Source organism: Cetorhinus maximus, chromosome 13 (genome assembly GCF_964194155.1).
Source record: "Cetorhinus maximus chromosome 13, sCetMax3.hap1.1, whole genome shotgun sequence".
Classification (NCBI taxonomy): Eukaryota; Metazoa; Chordata; class Chondrichthyes; order Lamniformes; family Cetorhinidae; genus Cetorhinus; species Cetorhinus maximus.
The window spans coordinates 17,435,849-17,456,704 of NC_135891.1; the positions used below are offsets into that span (position 1 = coordinate 17,435,849).

At 42.1% G+C, this 20,856-nt stretch overlaps 1 protein-coding gene across 2 annotated transcripts in view; it reads left to right on the top strand.

Moving 5' to 3' along the window:
- Window positions 1–16,516, top strand: part of LOC144689152 (uncharacterized protein SCO4629-like) — a 39,135-nt gene extending 22,619 nt beyond the window's left edge. The window contains exons 5-7 of one of the 2 annotated variants that reach the window (XR_013578573.1): window positions 13,045–13,227; window positions 15,028–15,998; window positions 16,151–16,516. Coding sequence is in view for 1 of the 2 variants with exons in the window: in XM_078556284.1 (XP_078412410.1) it covers window positions 13,045–13,227; window positions 15,028–15,146 (302 nt within the window). In the remaining variant the exon portion in view is untranslated. Of the gene's footprint in view, window positions 1–13,044; window positions 13,228–15,027 lie in introns of both variants that reach the window. The other variant, XM_078556284.1, reaches the window with a different exon arrangement.
- The last annotated feature ends 4,340 nt before the right edge of the window (window positions 16,517–20,856 follow it).

The following is a 20,856-nucleotide window of genomic DNA, read 5'->3' on the forward strand; positions in this document are numbered from 1 at the left end:
AAGGAAGTGTGTCATGACGCACTTCCTTTCTACTGATGTCATTCTGCAATCCCTTAAAGGCACATTATAACAGTATGTGCTGCTTTTTTCAATTTGTCATAAAGGTACAAGAGCAGCTGAAGATTTAGATTTGGATTTGGTGACTTGTGCTTTCCTTTGATTCCTTGTAGAATTTTAAGGACTGGAGAACTGGATTTGTCTTTCTTATTAGAGTAAAATGATTATGTTTGCGTTAAGCTGCTTATTATTATGAAAAGCACAATTCACGTTGCCACGTCATTTTAGAGAACTCTGGCATGATTCTGATGAAATCTGCAAATCTCAGGCAACCAACAATTTAGGGCCTCCGGCCAAATATTGATAACAGGTCATTTCTTTGCACGTTGAGACCATACGAGTGTACATTTGTACTCAGAAAAGCACAGGCTATGGGAAGAAAAATAGTTATTGCAAACTGAAGCTGAATGGCCCCTAAGGTATCATATGAGCCTTTAAGATTATTATATTATAATAGGGAGGGGTCATTAAAATAAGTTGAAAACATTAAGTGTATGCACATGCTATCAGTTATAAAATTACCATGTTCTTGTGCTGTTTTTACAACAGCTATAAGGATTGAAGTGATGAAATATACAACTAAAACAAAATTTTGCATAAAGCTGAGCTACCCTAATGACTAAAAGGGGTGAAGGGGGGAATTTGCTGTACACTGGCCATAGGTTCATTCTAATCGAGTTCTTGACCTATAACATAGGGCAGAATTTTAAGAGTCAGCGAGTGGGGGCGGGGTCCGCTCGCCGACGCGTGAAATGACGCGCGGTGACGTCGGCGGGATCTCCTAACATCACCTCACCCGATTTAAATTTTCAGGAAGGCGGGGGCGCAGCAAGATCAGCTGCGCGTCCACTGACCTGTCAATGGCCAATTGAGGCCATTGACAGGATCAATTAAGCAATTAAAGGACCTGCCCATCCAACCCTAAGGTTGACAGGCAGGCCAGGAGCCCCGGCGGGAACTAGAAAAAACATGAAACCTCATCCACGGGCAGGATGAGGTTTCATGTACGCTTTAAAAAATTTTAATAAAGATTTTGTAAAAATTATGGACATATCCCAATTCATGTGACATTGTCACATGAGGGGACATGTAAGGGAAATTTTATTTTTCTATTTTTGTCTTTTTTACAAGTGCAGCCAATCTCCCTGAGGCTGCACTTAGCCTCAGGGAGATGAGTGCGCTCTTTTGTGTGCATACGTGAAAGAGCACACTCTCGATTTTGGGATTCCACCCCCCCCCGCCCACTCAGGGAGTGCATAGCACTTCTGTGCGGATGTCACACTGGGCGGGCCTCAATTGGCCCGCCCACGTAAAATGGCACTGCGCTTCCAGTCGGGGGTGCCGATTGGAAATGCGCCCGCCCATCAACTTCCCGCCCGACGGGGGGAAAGTTCAGCCCATACTTTCCTTTAGTTGCTACAAAAAAGTAGAAGTGAGCAAACAGTTCAGCAAGACTGATATTAAGCATCTGGCGGCTAGTACCAAAAGTAGGAGAGCTGTCGTACACACTAGTCAAACAACGGACTGACATAGTCATACTCACGGAATCATACCTTACAGACAATGTCCCAGACACCACCATCACCATCCCTGGGTATGTCCTGTCTTACCAGCAGGACAAACCAAACAAAGGTGGCAGCACAGTGGTATACAGTCGGAAGGAAGTTGCCCTGGGAGTCCTAAGCATCGACTCGACCCCATGAAGTCTCAAGGCATCAGGTCAAAAAAGAGCAAGGATACCTCCTGCTGATTACCACGTACTGCCCTCCCTCAGCTGATGAATCAGTGCTCCTCCATGTTGAACGCTACTTGGAAGAAGAAGTGAGGGTGGCAAGGGCGCAGAATGTACGCTGGGTGGGGGACTTCAGTGTCCCCACTCAGTAGCACCAGTATAGATCGAGCTGGCCAAGTCCTAAAGCACATAGCTGCGGCAGGTGGTGAGGGAACCAACAAGAGGGAAAAACATACTTGACCTCATCCTCACTAACCTACCTGCCGCAATGCATCTGTCCATGACAGTATCGGTAGGAGTGACCACCGCAGAGTCCTTGTGAAGGCCAGGTCCCATCTTCACATTAAGGACACCCTCTATCGTGTTGTGTGGCACAAACACAGTGCTAAGTGGGATAGATTTCAAACAGATCTAGCAATTCAGGGCTGAGCAACCATGAAGCACTGTGGTCCATTTTCAGCAGCAGAATTGTACTCAACCACAATCTGTAACCTCATGGCCCAGCATATCCCCCACCTCTACCATTACCACCAAGCCAGGGACTCAACCCTGGTTCAATGAAGAGTACAGGAGGGCATGCCAGGAGCAGCACCAGGCATACCTAAAAATTTGTGTCAACCTGGTGGAGCTACAACACAGAACTACTTGCGTGCCAAACAGCATAAGAAGCAAGTGATGGACAGAGCTAAGTGAGTTCACAACTAACAGACCAGATCTAAAGCTCTGCTGTCCTGCCACATTCAGTCGTGAATGGTGGTGGGTGATTAAACAACTCACTGGAGGAGACATCTCCATCAATATTCTCATCCTCAATGATGGAGGAACCAGCACATCAGGGGCAAAAGATAAGGCTGAAGGATTTGCAACAATCTTCAGCCAGAAGTACCAAAAGAATGATCCATCTCAGCCTCCTCCTGAGGTCCCCAGCATCACAGATGCCAGTCTCCAGCCAATTCGATTCACTCCGCTTGATATCAAGAAATGTTTGAAGGCACTGGATAATGCAAAGGCTATGGGGCCTGACAATATTCCAGCAATAGTACTGAAGGCTTGTGCTCCAGAACTTTCCATGCCCCTAGCCAAGTTGTTCCAGTACAGCTACAACACTAGCATCTACCCAGCAATGTGGAAAATTGTCCAGGTATGTCCTGTACACTAAAAGCAGGACAAATCCAACCTGGCCAATTACCGCCCCAATTTTACTCCTGAGTATTGCCAATCCTTCACAAATCCAACCCGGCCAATTACTCTCGATCATCAGTAAAGTAATGGAAGGGGTTATTAACAGTGCTATTAAGTGGCACTTACTTAGCTATAATGTGCTCACTGACACTCAGTTTGGGCCACTTGGTTCAAACATAGACAAAAGAGCTGAACTCCAGAGGTGAGGTGAGAATGACTGCCCTTGACATCAGGCAGCATTTGACTGGGTGTAGAATCAAGGAGCCCTAGCAAAATTGTGGTCAGTGGGAATCAGGAGGAAAACTCTCCGCTGGTTGGAGTCATACCTAGCCCAAAGGAATATGGTTGTGGTTGTTGGAGGTCAGTCATCTCACTGCCAGGACATCGCTGCAGGAGTTCCTCAGGGTAGTGACCTAGGCCCAACCATCTTCAGCTGCTTCATGAATGACCTTCCTTCCACCATAATGTCAGTAGTGGGTACACTCGCTGATGATTGCACAATATCCAGCACTATTCGCAACTCCTCACATACTGAAGCAGTCCGTGTCCAAATGCAGCAAGACCTGGACAATATCTAGTATTGGGCTGACAAGTGGCAGGTAACATTCGCACCACCCAAGTGCCAGGCAATGACCATCTCCAACAGGTGAGAATCTAATCATTGCCCCTTGACATACAATGGCATTACCATCGCTGAATCCACCACTATCAACATGCTGGGGGTTACCATTGACCAGAAACTGAACTCGGCTAGCCGTGTAAATACTGTGGCCTCAAGAGCAGTTCAGAGGCTAGGAATCCTGTGCTGAGTAACTCACCTCCTGTCTCCCCAAAGCCTGTCCACCATCCACAAGGCACAGGTCAGGAGTATAATGGAATACTCTCCACTTGCTTGGATGAGTGCAGCTCCAACAACAATCAAGAAATTTGACACCATCCAGGACAAAGCAGCCCGCTAGATTTGCACCCCATCCACAATCATTCATTCCCTCCACCACCGACACACAGTGGTAGCAGTGTGTACTAGCTACAAGATGCACTGTAGGAACTCCACAAGACTCCTTATACAGCACCTCCCAAACCCACGACCAATACCATCTAGAAGGACAAGGGCAGCAGACAGATGGGAACACCATGACCTGCAGGTTCCCTTCCAAGCCACACACCATGCTCACTTGGAGATATATTGCTATTCCTTCACTGTCGCTAGGTCAAAATCCTGGAACTCCCTCCCTAACAGCACTGTGGGTGTATCTACATCACATGGACTCCAGTGGTTCAAGAAGGTAGCTCACCACAACCTTCTCAAGGGCAGTTAGCAATGGGCAATAAATACTGGCCCAGCCAGCGCCACTCAAATCCCATGAATAAATAAAAAAAAGTTCCCAAATATCCCCCATTTTGTAGCACTATTCTGAGTATTGTCCTTCTGGTGAGATTTCTTAAGCAAAATTAGTGTGAAAAAATTGCTTGTTAAAGACTGTTAAATCTCTATTCAGGGTCAATTGTGAACATCTCTTACAGAATTGTGGAGGGAGATAGACAAATGCTTTGAAATAACAAAATTACATTTTTATGAGTAAATTATGTAAAGAAAATGCAAGATTTTAATTGCGCAGTTTTCACTATTTTACATTTATGTGTTTTAATAGATTATTAATAACTAGGATCTGTAACCAGTAATAACAGACAGTTGATGGCATAAAACTGGTTCCAGATAGAATAGGATGACTAATGTCACAGTTTCAGTGTCATGTTCTATACAGTCAGCATCCTTCACTGCATGATACAAAGTTAATGGCCGTGATTTTGAGGTAATAATAACGGTGAGACTATCAGTGTTCACTGTTATTACTGAGTAAATCGGACATCAACTTAAATATGGAAAGGCTGTCAGAGATAAACCGCTGCTCCACAGGGTGTGCTGTTGTAGTCCTCGCTGATAGATTTGCCATTGAAATGACCACAACAGCACAAGCTGCACTTGCTCACTAGTTCTGTACTAAAAAGGCTAAGAAAGTTAGAACTGGTGCATTTAGAAGTGAGTGAGTTTTTAATCGTGTAAGTGATGATTATTGATGAACAGCTTCTCTGGTCCTGATAAATTCATTTTAAAAACATGGGCCAGGATTTTATGTTTCTCCCCCCTCAGTGGGTACGATGAGCCATTTAAATCTCCATTCATTTTGGCAGGACCATAATAGCCCGCCGGGTGGGAGATGCCTTAAGAAGGCCATAGAGTCTCATTCCTTCAGAGAAAAAGTAGCATTGAAACTTTTTAATTTTTTTTTACTTTTCTGGTTGTTTCTTACCTCTCTCTCTTAATTGTATCTGTATTTCCTAAATGTTATTTAATGTTCTGTATACCATTTAAATCTAATTGACATTTCCTGTTTTATACCTGGTTTTGACTCTGCATGTCTCAGTGAGGATTCTTCAATCTGATTGGTTGAAGAGCTACTCTGTTTCTTGCTACAGTTCCTGTGTAGGGGATGCCAGGCATGGAAAAATTGTGGATTAGAGGAAATCCATACTGAGAAGCCCATGAAAAGTTGGTGGGCAGCTGTCATCAAGGTGAACAGCCAGCACCATTCCTTCATTTCTGACGGCAAAATCCAGGCCATTGTGAAAAAAAAAAATCAGGTTTTAAATGTATGGCATAGATCAGTCAGACATAGTGGGAGTTACTCACCACCATCTCTGCAATAGATCATTTGCACCCGGAGGTAATTACATATAAACCAGGAGAACATCATTGTGATTTTTACATGATAATTTTGTGAATTAATGCCAGTATTTAAAGTTGTGGGGGGTACATCCAGGATATTTTGTTTCAGTTTGGCAGGTAGAATACAGTGTCAGCAATGAGGAGGTCATGCTCTGCACACGTATTCAGCAGAAGAGGCTGTTGTTGTTACCAGCTCTGTTCCTCCCTATAACTCCCTTCCAGATCTGATGGTATGTGCCAACACTGGCATTGAAATCACCAAGGATGATGCGTTCACCTGATCTTAGCACTGCACCAAAGATTCTAGTTCTTCATAATTTTCATCTTTCACTTCTTCAGGATTTGTTGTTGTAGGTGGATAAGGAGTGGCAATGGTGGCATGAACACTTCTCTGAGAAAAAGTTGCAATGTCACAGGTTGGTCATTTGTGCCTTGTGGTCAACAGGCATGGTCCATAGCACTTGCACTTGGCCAACAGGTTTGACATTCTTGCAGCCGGTGTGGATGAGAGCAGGGACTAGAGGGCGAATGAGCAAACTGACCACAACACTATGGTACGGCGGGGGGGTGGTGGGTGTGGCGGGGGGGGGGGTGGGGGGGGGGGGCGTTGGAATTCAGGTTGAGGGAGTAAAAAGGAATGTAGAAGTACGAGGGGACAATATAGTTGGGAGAATAGATACTCTTCACTGCAGCCCAGAATGCAAGTCCTGAATGCTGTGTTGTTCAACCGCAGGGCTGGAGAGGAGCTAGGAGGAGGAGAAGGATCATGTTGCTGTGATCTGTGTGGGTACTAACAACATAGGTAGGATGAAAGCTTCTTCCAAGAGAATATGAGCAACTAGGGACTAAATTTAAAAAACAGAACCACAAAGGTGGTAATCTCTGGATTACTACCTGAGCCACGAGCAAATTGGCACAGAGTAAATAAAATCATGAATATGTGGATTGAAGATTGGCATGGGAAAAATGGGTTTCAATTCGTGTGACACAGGCAGCAGTAGAACCATAGAACACTACAGCACAGAAAAACAGGCCATTCGGCCCTTCTAGTCTGTGCCGAAATATTATTCCGCTAGTCCCATTGACCTGCACCCAGTCCATAACCCTCCAGACCTCTCCCATCCATGTATCTATCTAATTTATTCTTAAAACTTAAGAGTGAGCCCGCATTTACCACGTCAGATGGCAGCTCGTTCCACACTCTCACCACTCTCTGAGTGAAGAAGTTCCCCCTAATGTTCCCCCTAAACCTTTCCCCTTTCACCCTAAAGCCATGTCCTCTCATGTTTATCTCTCCTAATCTAAGTGGAAAGAGCCTACTCGCATTTACTCTGTCTATACCCCTCATAATTTTGTAAACTTCTATCAAATCTCCCCTCATCTACGCTCCAAGGAATAAAGTCCTAACCTGTTTAATCTTTCCCTGTAACTCAACTCCTTAAGACCCGGCAACATCCTAGTAAATCTTCTCTGCACTCTTTCAATCTTACTGATATCCTTCCTGTAGTTAGGCGACCAGAACTGCACACAATACTCCAAAGTTGGCCTCACCAATGTCTTATACAACCTCACCATAACATCCCAACTCCTATACTCAATACTTTGATTTATGAAGGCCAGTATGCCAAAAGCTTTCTTTACAACCCTGTCTACCTGTGACGCCACTTTCAGGGAATTATGTATCTGAACTCCCAGATCCCTTTTTCCTCCGCACTCCTCAGTGCCCTACCATTTACTGTGTATGTCCTACCTTGGTTTGTCCTTCCAAAATGCAACACCTCACGCTTTTCTGCATTAAATTCCATCTGCCATTTTCTGGCCCATTTTTCCAGTTGGTCCAGATCCCTCTGCAAGCTTTGAAAGTCTTCCTCACTGTCCACAACGCCTCCAATCTTAGTGTCATCAGCAAACTTGCTGATCCAATTTACCACATTATCATCCAGATCATTGATATAGACAACAAATAACAATGGTCCCAGCACAGATCCCTAAAGGAACACCACTAGTCACAGACCTCCAGTCTCAGAAGCAATCATCCACTACCACTCTCTGTCTTCTCCCACACAGCCAATTTCGAATCCAGTTTACAACCTCTCCATAGATACCAAGTGTCTGAACCTTCTAAACTAACCTCCCATGTGGGACCTTGTCAAAGGCCTTACTAAAGTCCATGTAGACAACATCCACAGCCTTTCCTTCATCTACTTTCTTGGTAACCTCCTCGAAAAGCTCTACAAGGTTTGTTAAACACGACCTACCACGCACAAAGCCATGCTGACTATCCTTAATCAGCCCTTGGCTGTCCAAATAATTGTATATCCGATCTCTCAGAACACCTTCCAATAATTTACCTACTACTGACGTCAGGCTCACTGGCCTGTAATTACCTGGTTTACTTTTGGAGCTTTTTTTAAACAACGGAACAACATGAGCTACCCTCCAATCCTCCGGCACCTCACCCGTGGCTAAGGACATTTTAAATATTTCTGCCAGGGCCCTTGCAATTTCTACACTAGTCTCCCTCAAGGTTCGAGGGAATATCATGTCAGGCCTGGGGGATTTATCTACCTTTATTCGCTGTAAGGCAGCAAGCACCTCCTCCTCTTTAATCGCTATATGTTCCATGACACTACTGCTTGTTTCCCTTCCTTCCTTATACACTATGCCAGTTTCCTGAGTAAATACTGATGCAAAAAAACTTTAAGATCTCCCCCATCTCGTGAGGCTCCACACATAGACGACCACTCTGATCTTCCAGGGGACCAATTGTGTCCCTTACTATCCTTTTACTCTTAATATACTTGTAGAAACCCTTCGGGTTTACCTTCACATTATCTGCCAAAGCAACCTCATGTCTTCTTTTTGCCTTCCTGATTTCCTTCTTTAGTATTTTCTTACATTTTCTATACTCTACAAGTACCTCATTTGCTCCTTGTTGCCTATACCTGCTATATACCTCTCTCTTCTTCTGGAGAAATGGAGAAATAGGCAGGTGTTCCTTTGGACTCACTTAAATCATGCTGGGACTAGTGTCCTGGCAAATTGAATAACTAGGGCTATAGAGAAGGCTTTAAACTGAATAGTCAGGGAAAGGATTCAAATAAGAGGAAATTTAGTTAGTTAAAGGGACAGAGAAGGTAATAGTGCAGGATAGCAATACAGGTAATGATAACCAGAGTGCATCAGGAAAAGGCAGAGTATACATACATAACAGTGCACCAGCAAATATGGTCAGTGAAGGGAAAAATGTTAAAAGGATAGAATTAAAGGCTCTTCATCTGAATGCACACAGCTTTCATAAAATGATGGATGAATTGATAGCCCAAATAGAAATAAATGTATGTATGATAGCCATTACAAAGTCATGATTGCAAGTAACCAAGACTGTGAACTGAATATTAAGGGTATTTGACATTTCAAAAGGATATGAAGAAGGGAAAATGAGATGGGGTAGCTCTGTTAATAAAGGATGAGATCAGTTGTAGGGGGTGGTGTTGTGTGTCAGCTTCACCTCTGACTTCTGAGCGGTCCGAATCGCTCCAACTCCCTGGGTTCTAGACCTTGGACTTATTTGGGGGTTGTGACAAAGTGCAGCAGACAACTGGTTTTGGTGCAAGAAAAAAACTGGGTTTATTGAAGTCACAAATGAATTTATAACATTAGGATTACACTGAGATTATACAGACCTACAAAGTACACTTAGTTAAGAATGGGGAACACACGGCAGAATGAGGGAAAATCATGCTACTAATCCCCTTACCCTTGTCCCACCCCCAAAACCTAACTAAATTGAACTAGGAGATGTCAGGGGTCATGCTCACCAACCAGGGTTCCTTGACAGTTCGAAATCCAGCCAGGTAAGCCGGTTGCAGTTTTGGGATAAGCTCTTTGTGTCCTCTGGGGCCTGCCGTCCCCACGTGGTACTGGTCTGTGGAATCTGCGAAGGTTCTTCAGTTGGGTGGAGGGCGTGGTTGTGGATGGTCGATCTTCGTGGAGGACTGTGGTTGCGGCCTTGTTGTCTTCGGTTGAGCCTGCCACCCTGTGCCCCTCGCTGTGATGTTGCCTGCGGGCCTGCAAACCTCCAGATCTCCTCCCTCCGCTTGGCTCAGCTACCTCTCCCTGCTTTAACCGGTCCAAAACTGCTCACCCTCCTTCTCTTCGTAACTGGTGGCCCAGTTATACTGTTTTTCGAATTTCTTATCTGAGTGCAAATCAAGGTTAGTTCTTTGTCTGATTTTGGTGGGCTTCTTCAGGTGATTGTTGTCTCGTTATTTTTAATGGGCTTGCATGATGTTTATTGTTGTCTTCCTATCCCTGCAACTAGTTTTGAACTGAAAGCCATTGTATATGTGGAGTATTGATAGGTTCGCATAATTGCATTGATTGCTGCCTTCCTGCCTTAGTAGTTAGTTGCAATTATTTATGCAAGATTTTGATGGGCTTTAGTTTTGTGTAAGGTGAAGTCTTTCTCTGAGTTGATTGTTTTAAAGGGAAGAATGCGTATTCTGTCTCCTCTCGTTGTCTGGTTTCAGGCGACAATCCACACTGCACTGAACAAGCCCGGGCATGTCCAGTCCCAGGCCTTTATGAGCCTAGCCTCCTGTCTGCAGGGTTCTACACTTAACTCAGCAGTTGGGTGCTCTGCCATAAAAGTCCAAAAGTCATATCCTTGTTAATGATATGAAAAATGTGGGAATTATGAGAACCCTTCACAGTACAGTCGTGAGAAATGATCTTGGATCAGATCAAGATATAGAATCAGTTTGGAGATAATGTCATGCAATCCGAACTTTACAAGGTAGTTATGTTTTAAAATATCCCCTTTAACTTAAGGTGAAACACAACATTCTGAAAAGAGGGATGGTGAAGGAATGATAAACACCTGAGTTCAGTGAAATTCCCACGTGATCCGCTTGCCATGAGGAGAGAAACTCCAACAGAAACCCTTTGAAGCAATGATTGGCCCAGAGGTGGATAGTGTAGAGGATAGCCATAATCTCCAAAACAATATAAATGGGTTGGTGGAGTGGGAGGTAAAGTGGCAAATGGATTTTAACATAGAGAAGTGTGAGGTCATACATTTAGGGAGGTCAAACAGTTACAGGGATTACACAATAAATGGGAATATACTAAGAGGGGTAGATGAAGTGAGAGATCTTGGCGTACAAGTACACAGGTCCCTGAAGGCAGCAGTTCAAGTGGACAAGGTTGTAAAGAAGGCATATGGAATGCTCTCCTTCATTGGCAGAGGTATAGAATATAAAAGTAAGGATATAAAGTTGGAATTGTATAAAACAATGGTGAGGCCACAACTGGAGTATTGTGTGCAGTTCTGGAAGGACAAAATAGCTCTGGAGAGAGTGCAGAGGAGGTTTATAAGAATGTTGCCAGGGTTCAAAAAGTGTAGCTACGAGGAGGCATTGAATAGGTTGGGGTTATTTTCCTTAGAACAAAGAAGGCTGAGAGGTGACTTGATTGAGGTGTATAAAATTATGAGGGGAATTGATAGAGTGGATAGGATAAAATTGTTTCCCTTGATGGAGAATTCTAGAACCAGGGGACATAGATTCAAGCTAAGTGGCAGAAGGTTTGGGGGTACATGAGGAAGAACTTTTTTATGCAGAGGGTAGTGGGCGTCTGGAATTTGCTGCCCAAGTTGGTGGTAGAGGCAGAAACTTTAAACTCTTTTAAAAAGTACCTGGATCTGCTCCTTAAGTGCTGTAAGCTGCAGGGCTATGGGCCGGGTGCAGGAAGGTGGGATTAGAAAGGGCACTTGGGTGTTCTCGGGCTGGCATGGACAAGATGAGCCGAATGGCCTCCTTCTGTGCTGTAACTTTTCTATACTTCTATGGTTCTATGGTAATATCTTAATGTAGAGTTTGCATCAATTGCATCAAAAATGTAGGGCAGTGGACTGTATTTCAAGGCTGCTTTTGTGGTAACATTGCTAAAATGTATTGGGTGGAATTTTCTGGCCCCATCGCGGTGCAAGATGCGGCGAGTCATTCAAATGTCCATTCACTTCGGCGGGACAGGGAGATCCTGTCAGCCGGAGGGGACGGAAAATTCCGGCTGTTGGCTTCTAATGGTCAGAGATCAAAAACAACAGATAAAAATTACTGAACATACACAACATATTCATTGTCATCCAAAACTGGATTATCATTTTGGGGGCAGACTCTTATTCTTTATCTTTTTAGGAACGACCAAAGCAAAAATAGGCTAAGCAGCGGTAAAATTAAGAGTCAGTATTGTTGACTGTTGCCACGAAAACACTATTGGCTTCAATAGATTGACAACAAGCTGTTTAAAATGCACGAAGAAGGTTGGAAAAAAACTCCTGAATGATGCACAAGGATCACCTCAATCAATCAGTGACAGCAAATTAGAAGTTAGTCGCTTAAAGCAATGGAAGACAGAAGAGGAGGTTTGTAAAAGTTCCAAAATGGAAGACAATAAAATGGAAGAAACAATTAAATGTGGGAGACAGCACAGTCACTATTAAGAATTTTGATTGACTGACAGCGCTCAATAGCAAGAAAGCCACTGATATATGTTTTTGTTCTTGGATTACTTACTGAGCCAGTAACATGTATTAACAGTACACTGTAAAGTGGACATCTTGGAGCAGGGTTCATCCAGCTTGACACATCACTGTGTGAAAGGTATTGAATGCCCATGTACTCAGGATAATGGATCATGGCCAAGATGTGTCAATTCTTCTGACCTTCTATTAATCTTTTTTTTATTCTTTTATGGGATGCGGGCATCGCTGGCTAGGCCAGCATTTATTGCCCATCCCTAAATGCTCTTGAGAAGGTAGTGGTGAGCCGCCACCTCCTTGAACTGCTGCAGTCCAACTGGTGCAGGTACATCCACATATTTCAAAAACAGTCTACATTTATTCCATTGGCAAAATGGCCAGTTGGCCCAGGTTTAGACATTGCAATTTTGTTTGGTCTATAAGGGCCTCCAAGACCTTGATCTTCTTTACTTCTACAATCTCCTGAAATCAAATGTTCTAATGTGTGCCATCCACTCTTCTGATTTGAGCTTCCTTCACATCTTCTTCTCTGTGCTCCATCCTTGGGCACAGAACCATCCTGGTGCCATGTCCTGGAACATTCTTTCTAAGCCGTTCCAACTTGCTAACTCTGCCTTCTTTTCAAAGTCTCCCTAGAACTAACATTTTTGACTGTGTCTTTGGGGCTCTTCATTACCTTCTCTCCCTTCAGTGTTTCTGTCCACACTCACCTCATTAAAATATTTTGGTGCACTTTTAAGGGGCTATATAAAAGCAAATTGTTGCCCAGAAATGTTTTCTGAATTTTCTATTTTTTTCCAGTGAAGAGGATTATTCTAGTTCAACAGCCTTTTATGGAGCGTCGAGTTTATGCTACCTACCTTCGACAGTGGCCAGAAGACAAAGAAAACGTGCAGGCTGTCGTCACTTCTCCGACAATGGAACTTGATGAATACCCAAACAGCCATGTCGGCAATAGGGACAACTTAATTGGGTATATGTTAGGTAGGTTGGGAAACCTGAAGCATTCTACTGTTCCAGAATGAGATTTCAAGTTAAATTAACTTCTCAAAAGTGTCAACTGTTATTCTATGAACATTAATGCTACATTTATAATTCCTTATGTTGATATTTTACATGTGAAAACATTAACTATCATGTGCAGTGTGGCAATCAGTGTATGAGCAGGCCCTCTTGGCTTATGGGAGGTGAGGATGCTGAACTCTTTCTACATGGGGAAATGTAACTATTTGTATTTTTAAATATTGATGCCCATAAAATAAATAGATGTTGCATCTGAATCTGTGGATTACAAAGATTATTTCATTTGTGAAAAAGTCTTCAGGGCCTATCACAGACAGGAACTAAATTGTAATTACAATTGTAATTCTAATTGTAATTGAGTTTAACATGCTATCAAGTCCTATTTTTATTTCACAACAGCCAGAGCTTGTCACAATAGTAGACTGGAAAAAAATAATGGGAGTGGGGAATGGGCAAAATGGGTAAATCTTCAGAGAGGGTTCAACAACAGGATACCAATTGTTGAGTGCTGGTGGCAAGAAAATTTTGTTCATTGAAATCCAATTGGCAGTTGGCTGGTAATTCAAAGCAATTAATTGTGTGACTGCCAATGAGAAGGTCATGTGTCATGGTGCTCAGGTAGTCAGCTGTCTGCTGGAAATAATTTGCGTCCTGTGGCTGATTTAGGTAAGCTCTAAATCACAAGAAAACAGAAAGCAAGACAGTGCCTGACACTTCATTGAAGCACACCTCATTAATTTTCTACATTTCATCCATCATCCAACTGGGTAATCAGTAGATTGCTAATACCATTGTTAGGAATGTGAAGGGAGATAGTGTTTAGAAAGAACAGAACTTGAACTTACGTAACTTCTTATCACATATCTCAAAAATACCCCAACTGCTTCACATAGAATTAATTATATTGTGCAGTGACTGTTGTTAGGTGGGTAACTATGACAGCCATTTTGCATAATCAAGGTTTTTGCAAATGCAATGAGGTTAATAATTAGTTAATCTATATTTGGTTATGTTGCTGGAGGAATGTTGCTGGCCAGATATTGAGATCTTCCATTACTTCATTGAACAGAGGCACGTGATCTTTGACATTTAACCAGTTCACTAGAATAGACAATTTGGGTCCCAAATTGTTTCTTACCCAAAGGACAGGACCCCAGCAATGCAGCACTCCCTTGGTATTACACTGAGTAAGAGGGAGTGCCAGGCAGATACAACAATGTTACATTTTGGAGGATAAAGACACATGGCTGACAATTTTAAAAGTAGGCAAAGGAGTAAAATTCAGGAAGGCTTGACTTAGTCAACCTAAGAAAGAGAATATAACAGATTGGGCAAAATTAATGAGTGGGTGAGAAAGAGGTATTTGGTTGAATTTAGATGGGAATTGTTAAGTTCTGGGTAAATGATAATTTAAGGAAAGAATCTTTATGGCAGCTATCAGGATATCCCAAAGCACTTAACGTTCAATTAATTACCTTTTAGCATGTGGCTAAATATGGCAGTTAATTTGTGTACAAATGGTCCTACTAACAACAAAGGAAATAGATGACTAGTTTATCAGGTTTTGATCATATCAGTAGAGGGAGGAATGTTGGTAGAATATTGGGAAAACTTCCTGTTCCTCTTTGAATAGCAACATGGGGAATTGTTTACATCCACAGGAGAGACAGCATAGGCTTCACCTTAATGTTGCGCCTATTTTATACGTACATTGAATAGGATTTTAGTTCAACTTTAAGTTTATTATATATTTTTCTCCAGCTGTTTTGGAACGAATTCGAGATTACCCAAAGAAAGGTTTTCAAGTGGAGCAAGAAATTTTTCCCGAGGTTTATGATGCCCAACGGAAGCTACTGCAAGCTGGTTACCGACCAAAATAAACTGAATGAGTTGCAGGAAAAAATCTGTATCACTTTCACCTTTTTAATCAAAAGTACTTTGCAACTTTCCACCACAGGATTTTTGTTAAAATTAATTTTATACTGAAATGATAGTTTTTAAGGGGAGTTGCAAGGGTTATGTTTAAGTAAATGATCTAGAACCATTTAGCTTGATGTATCCAGGTTTCTGAATTTCACGCCAAAGAGATGGATTGCACAGTTTCTGTATTTGCAGAGCATTAGGATGGAATCATTAGATTTAATGGTACCTCAGAAGTACATGCTAGAAAGAGATCCGGTTTATGTAATATAAGCCACTGTTCACCCAATTGGATAACCTAACATTCCACGTTGCTTAAAGGGCTTATCGACCTCTTTTGTAACTGTGAACAAAGATGGAAATTCTGTTACCATTACTTGCAGCACTCACACAGCCTTGAGCCTAAAGTATTCACAATTTTTTAAAAAAGCCACGCTAACCATAGAACTGGGTCGAATTTAAGCTCTCCAACATCTGTCTCAAGATGGCCACCATCTTGAGAATCCTCTGAGCAAAGATTGAAGCTAAAGAATATGAAAGCTACAGGCCCAGAATGAATAAAGTTATAATCTTGGACACGACACAACCAAAAACCTTTCAATTCCTTCCAATGCAAAATGTTAATTTCAAATTGGGTCCCAATGCCAATGTTGAGAGTTTTATAGCTCCCTAGAATGTCACAGAGGGAAGAAAAGTTGATACTCTTTCGAGTTATCAACAGTCACAGATTGCAACTCTTTCCGAGTACAATCACAGTTCTTGGTTTCCGGGAGTGGGACATGAACCCACAACCCTCTGATTCAAAGGCGAGGGTGCTATGAACTGAGCCACAGCTGACACCTCAAAAGTTGATACTCTTTCAAGTTATCAACAGTCACAGATTGCAACTCTTTTCAAGTACAAATACAGTTCTTGGTTTCTGGGAGTGGGATATGAACCCACAATCCTCTGATTCAAAGGCGAGGGTGCTATGAACTGAGCCACAGCTGACACCGCTTGCAAAAGTTGATGGTGTGCCTGCTTCATCAAAGTGCCAAATGAACAAGATCAGCTTATCTAGTGGTCAGAATGCCAGGTGTTGCTCCATAGAGCACAGAAGATTGATTTGCTTGAATCAGTCATGACCAGGTGACTCTTCAATGTTCTCACTCTCAATAAGCTGAAAAATGAGTTCATTGAGACTGTTTTTGAAGATTGAGCTTTGAAGATTGTGGAGGTGGTAAAAAATATTTACATTTGAAAAGAGAAGTTTAATTTTATGGGAGATTACCCATAAATAATTTAAATTAAAATAGAAAAAATAAAGAGGAAAGACCTTATTTTAACATGCATTTTCGTGTCTAGTTTTTTGCAATGATAATGTTACAGTCTTAATGTTACTCCTGGTACTTGAGTAACATTGTTAGTGTTTTCCAACATAACACTGCATGAGCTGATTTCTTTTTTGAACAGGCTGACCAAGGGACCCTGACATTCTGAGGAGTAAGACAAGATATATGTGTTCTTAAAGTAGCTGCTGCACCAATTCACCTTTAAAAAATGAAGTGGAAAAATAATTAAGATTTCTTTTACACAATGATATGAGGTGATCATGTTAATGGAGACATGCTTTTAATATTGCTAGCACTGGCGTCACTTGGTGCTTATAACGCTCCTTTACTCTGCCAGAATCATCAAATCTTGCACACAGTGATGTCATCAGAGCTGAATTCATAATAAGCTCTCTCAGCAGTGAGACACCAGGGGGAGAGTTTTCTCCCCGTCGGGCAGGCCGGCCAAGAGCGGCCGTGGGCAGGCGCGGAGCTGACCGCTGCCCGTGATTGGCTATGTACCGCCATTTTACGTGGGTGGGCCAATTAAGGCCCGGCCAGCGTGACATGCACCTGGAAGGGCTCAGCGCTACATGTGCAGGCAGGGAGGGGGAAGAGGGGGAGTCAGGGCCTGCGCTCTTTTGTGCATGCGCGCGAAAGAGCACAGGAATCTCCCTGAGGCACAGAGCCTCAGCACGGAGACTAATTTCATTATAGAAGATGTTTCAAATAAAAGAATAAAATTATTCAGACATGTACCCTCATGTGACATTGTCACATGAGCTGGGACATGTCTATGAATTTTAATAAAAACTTTTATTTAAGTTATAAACCCTTCATGAAACCTTATCCCGCCGGGGATGAGGTCCCATGAAAAATGTGAAGGGTGCCTAGGCTCTTCGCCTGCCCGCCAACCTTAAGGTTGGACGGGCAGTTCTGACAACTACTTTAATTAGGTAATTAATGGCCTTAACAGGCCTTTGACAGTTTGGCGGGCGCGCAGCCACCTCCGGTGCTTGCCCGCCGAACTGGAGAGCGGAATGACGCGCGGTGACGTCGGGATGCACGCCTGACATCACTGCGCATCATTTTACGTGTTCCCCCCCCCGTCACATTAAACGGAAGATTCTGGCCCAGATTCAGGAGGGCAACCCTCTGACCTGTTGCTGTGATGTTTCATTTCTATCATCAGCCATTTTTGAAAGATCATGCCAATGAGGTTTTGTCCTCTAGGATATGGACTGAACCTGCCCATACTGAGTTCACTGTACGCTATAGGCAGGCAGAAGAATTGAATCATCAATTATGAGGTTGATAAGATTATTATATTTTGGGACTGTATCGTTACATTTAGGATAAATGAAGGTGGTCGTGTGGCCTGTTCTGAAGTCTGCTTGACAGTAAGCCTTGCTGCTTTGATTGCTAGAGATCAAAGTAAGGCTTAGATTGTTTTACTCAAAGGAAAGTGCAAGATATTTAAGCTTGGAAACAATGGCAGCAGTTTCTGAGTATACCATGAGTAAACTTTGTGTCTCCCAAAGTCCCAGTTGGTATTGGGTTATAAACAGTGGTGCTGTAAATGGTCTATTTTCTTCTAAGATGAAAGGGAGTTGAGATCAAAGATAACTAATTAGCAATTCTACCTAGATACAAGACTAATATGTTTCATGTTGCCATGGGGAATAGGTCAGTGGAAGCCATTTTGAGATCAGATTACAGGCTTCCCTACAAATCAATGAATATATCACAGACAGACAACAGTTGATTTAGAGTTGTCTGCAGTCATCTGAAAGACAGAGAGCAGGCAATAGAGGCAGCTAGTGCTGCACCTGAAGCAGAGAAAATGCTGATTCTATTGTCCATCATGTAGAACGCAAGTGGAAGCTTGCAGTCAAATTGAAGAGACAGAGTTTGTGAGGACTTAAAGGAGGCTGGAAGATTTGCCTGGCTTGGGCTAAAGGGAAGGAATCTCCAATATAACCCTGATAGTGAAAGTCAGTTTTGGGATCAGAAGTTACCTAACTGGGAAAGCAACAAGGAAGCAACCCATCGGGAGTTGAGAATAATTTTAGACTGGTTCCTGGCAGATGAAGTTTCCACTTAGTGGACAGATTAATGTATAACTGTAGTGGGAGATATTCGGTCATGCTAAAAGCTAAATGGAGAATCTCTTTTCTGTAGTTCGAAGTACAAGTTGCCTACAAAAAGGAAATAGTGTTTAGTCAATGTCATTTTTTTAGTCATTTGTTACAGTAAAAGTTTTAAAACATGAAGCCTTGATGTGACATTCTTTCAACTGTTAACTGGAAGTTCAAATTTCTCTTTAAAAAGTTATCATTCTCTACAAGAGGTTTTAACACAACAGCCCGGGCTGGATTTAAACAGGATCTGAGATAAAAGGACTGTATAATCAAAATGGGCTGAGCTAGACTGGGAAGGCAATGAGTTCAAAATAGCATCATTCAGGAAGGGATGGTGAAAATGAGAAGAACAATTATATGTGGATGGTCTCGGTTGCCACCTAGCAGCTGGTTACAATAGCAAGATGGCAACCTGATAGAAGGCACTGCCCCTTGACAAGAGATGCATCAGATTAGAGAAGTGAAATATTTTAGAAACAGGAGCAATTGTTTGCAAAAATCAAGTATAGGAAAAAGGTAAAGAAGAATACTATGGTGAAAATTATAAATTATTCCTTCCATCCAAGGATTCTTATGGCGCGTGCATTAGAATATTTGAAGAATAAACCTGTCCCTAAGCAAACGTTCTCATGAAGTAAACGTTCCCATTAGCTTGCTAATTAGCTAACACTAATAATTGCAAAGCACTCCATCCAGTGGTCCAGCTGAGAACTGTCAATACGCATCTTAGTTGTCACTGGCATATTTAAGTGGTGACGACAAAAAGGAAATGAGCAGTGCTTGGAGGTAAACTGTGCAGATGGTTGCTTGGCAGCAATAACCATGGATTTCAAATTCAAGTGTTCCACAGTAATCTTATTCCCTTCTTCTCTCCCCTAGAGAGATTGTTTAAGCTGTCTTGCAATGTGTTGCAGGATCTCGGTTTCATCTGAATCAACTTTGGCAGAGACTTAAATTCTCATCCTCTTTTTTTTAGCTTTGTCGGTGGAGTCAATAAATTCATAAATAAAATCAAATTTTAGTATGATTTTAGGTGCTTTTTGGGAATGTGCACTTTCAATTCACTTGAAACGATCAATTAGTAAATTAAGTATGACATAAATGATCTGATAGTGAACAAAGGCATCATATTTTAATCTTGTAACACAGCCATTTAATGAGCAATTTTTCAAAAATGTCCTTCAGGCTCAGTTATTCCTATGTCTTATCATAATGATATAAATTCAATAACATTTAATTTAAATGGCATTTTTTTTCACAATTTGCAATGGTGAAAGGTTGTTTTTTGTGGTTCTCTGGGAGTATAGCTGTATCCAAGGTAACCAGTAGTACTCTATAGCAACGAAACAGCAGGCTTCCTATTCCATTGATGGAATATCACTCCTGCCAGCACTATGAGACTGGATTTACAGTATCAGAGTACTGTTACCTAATACGCAAGGGTAAGAGGGTAAATTTTCTAACCTCTTTTTTTATCAACCATACTGAAAAATAAGAGGGAAGAAAAACTATGGCTTTCCCCTAGTTCAGGGAAAAGATGAACTGCCTCTTCCCCAGGGCGGCAGCACTGTGATCCTGAAGAAATGTCAGAATGTAAATGTTTGCAATGGGGGAAATGTAACTGTTTCATCAAAGAGCTAAGATAATGTTTTATTTATTACTTTGGTCAAAAAATGGTAATGTCTGACTGACACTAAATACTTCAGTTAAAGTAGAATAGCAGCTGTTTCCGATGCTGCAACAAATCTAATCCATGGTCAGTAACTGATTTAATAGAGGTTGCTTTGATTGCAGAGAATCTCCAGAACTCTTTTATTGGTATATCATTTAATTTTGAACTAAAATAGGTTGTGCAAACTGCAGACTTATTGAAGAGAAAAGTTTTTTTTGAGAACAGATGAACCTAGTATCAGCCGTGGCTCAGTTGGTAACACTCTCACCTCTAAGTCACAAGGTTCTGGGTTTAAGTGCCACTCCAGAACTTGAGCACGAAAATCAAGGCTGATACTCCAGTGGATTATTGAGGGAGTGCTGCATCGTTAGAGGTGCGGTCTTTCAGATAAAATGTTAAACCAATGCTCCATCCGCTTGCTTTTGCGAATAGAGAAGATTCCATGGCACCATTTTGGTGAAGAGCAGGGGAGTTATGCCTCAATCAGCATCACAAAAGAACAGATTATCTGGTCATTATCACATTGCTGCTTACTGTGCAAAACTTG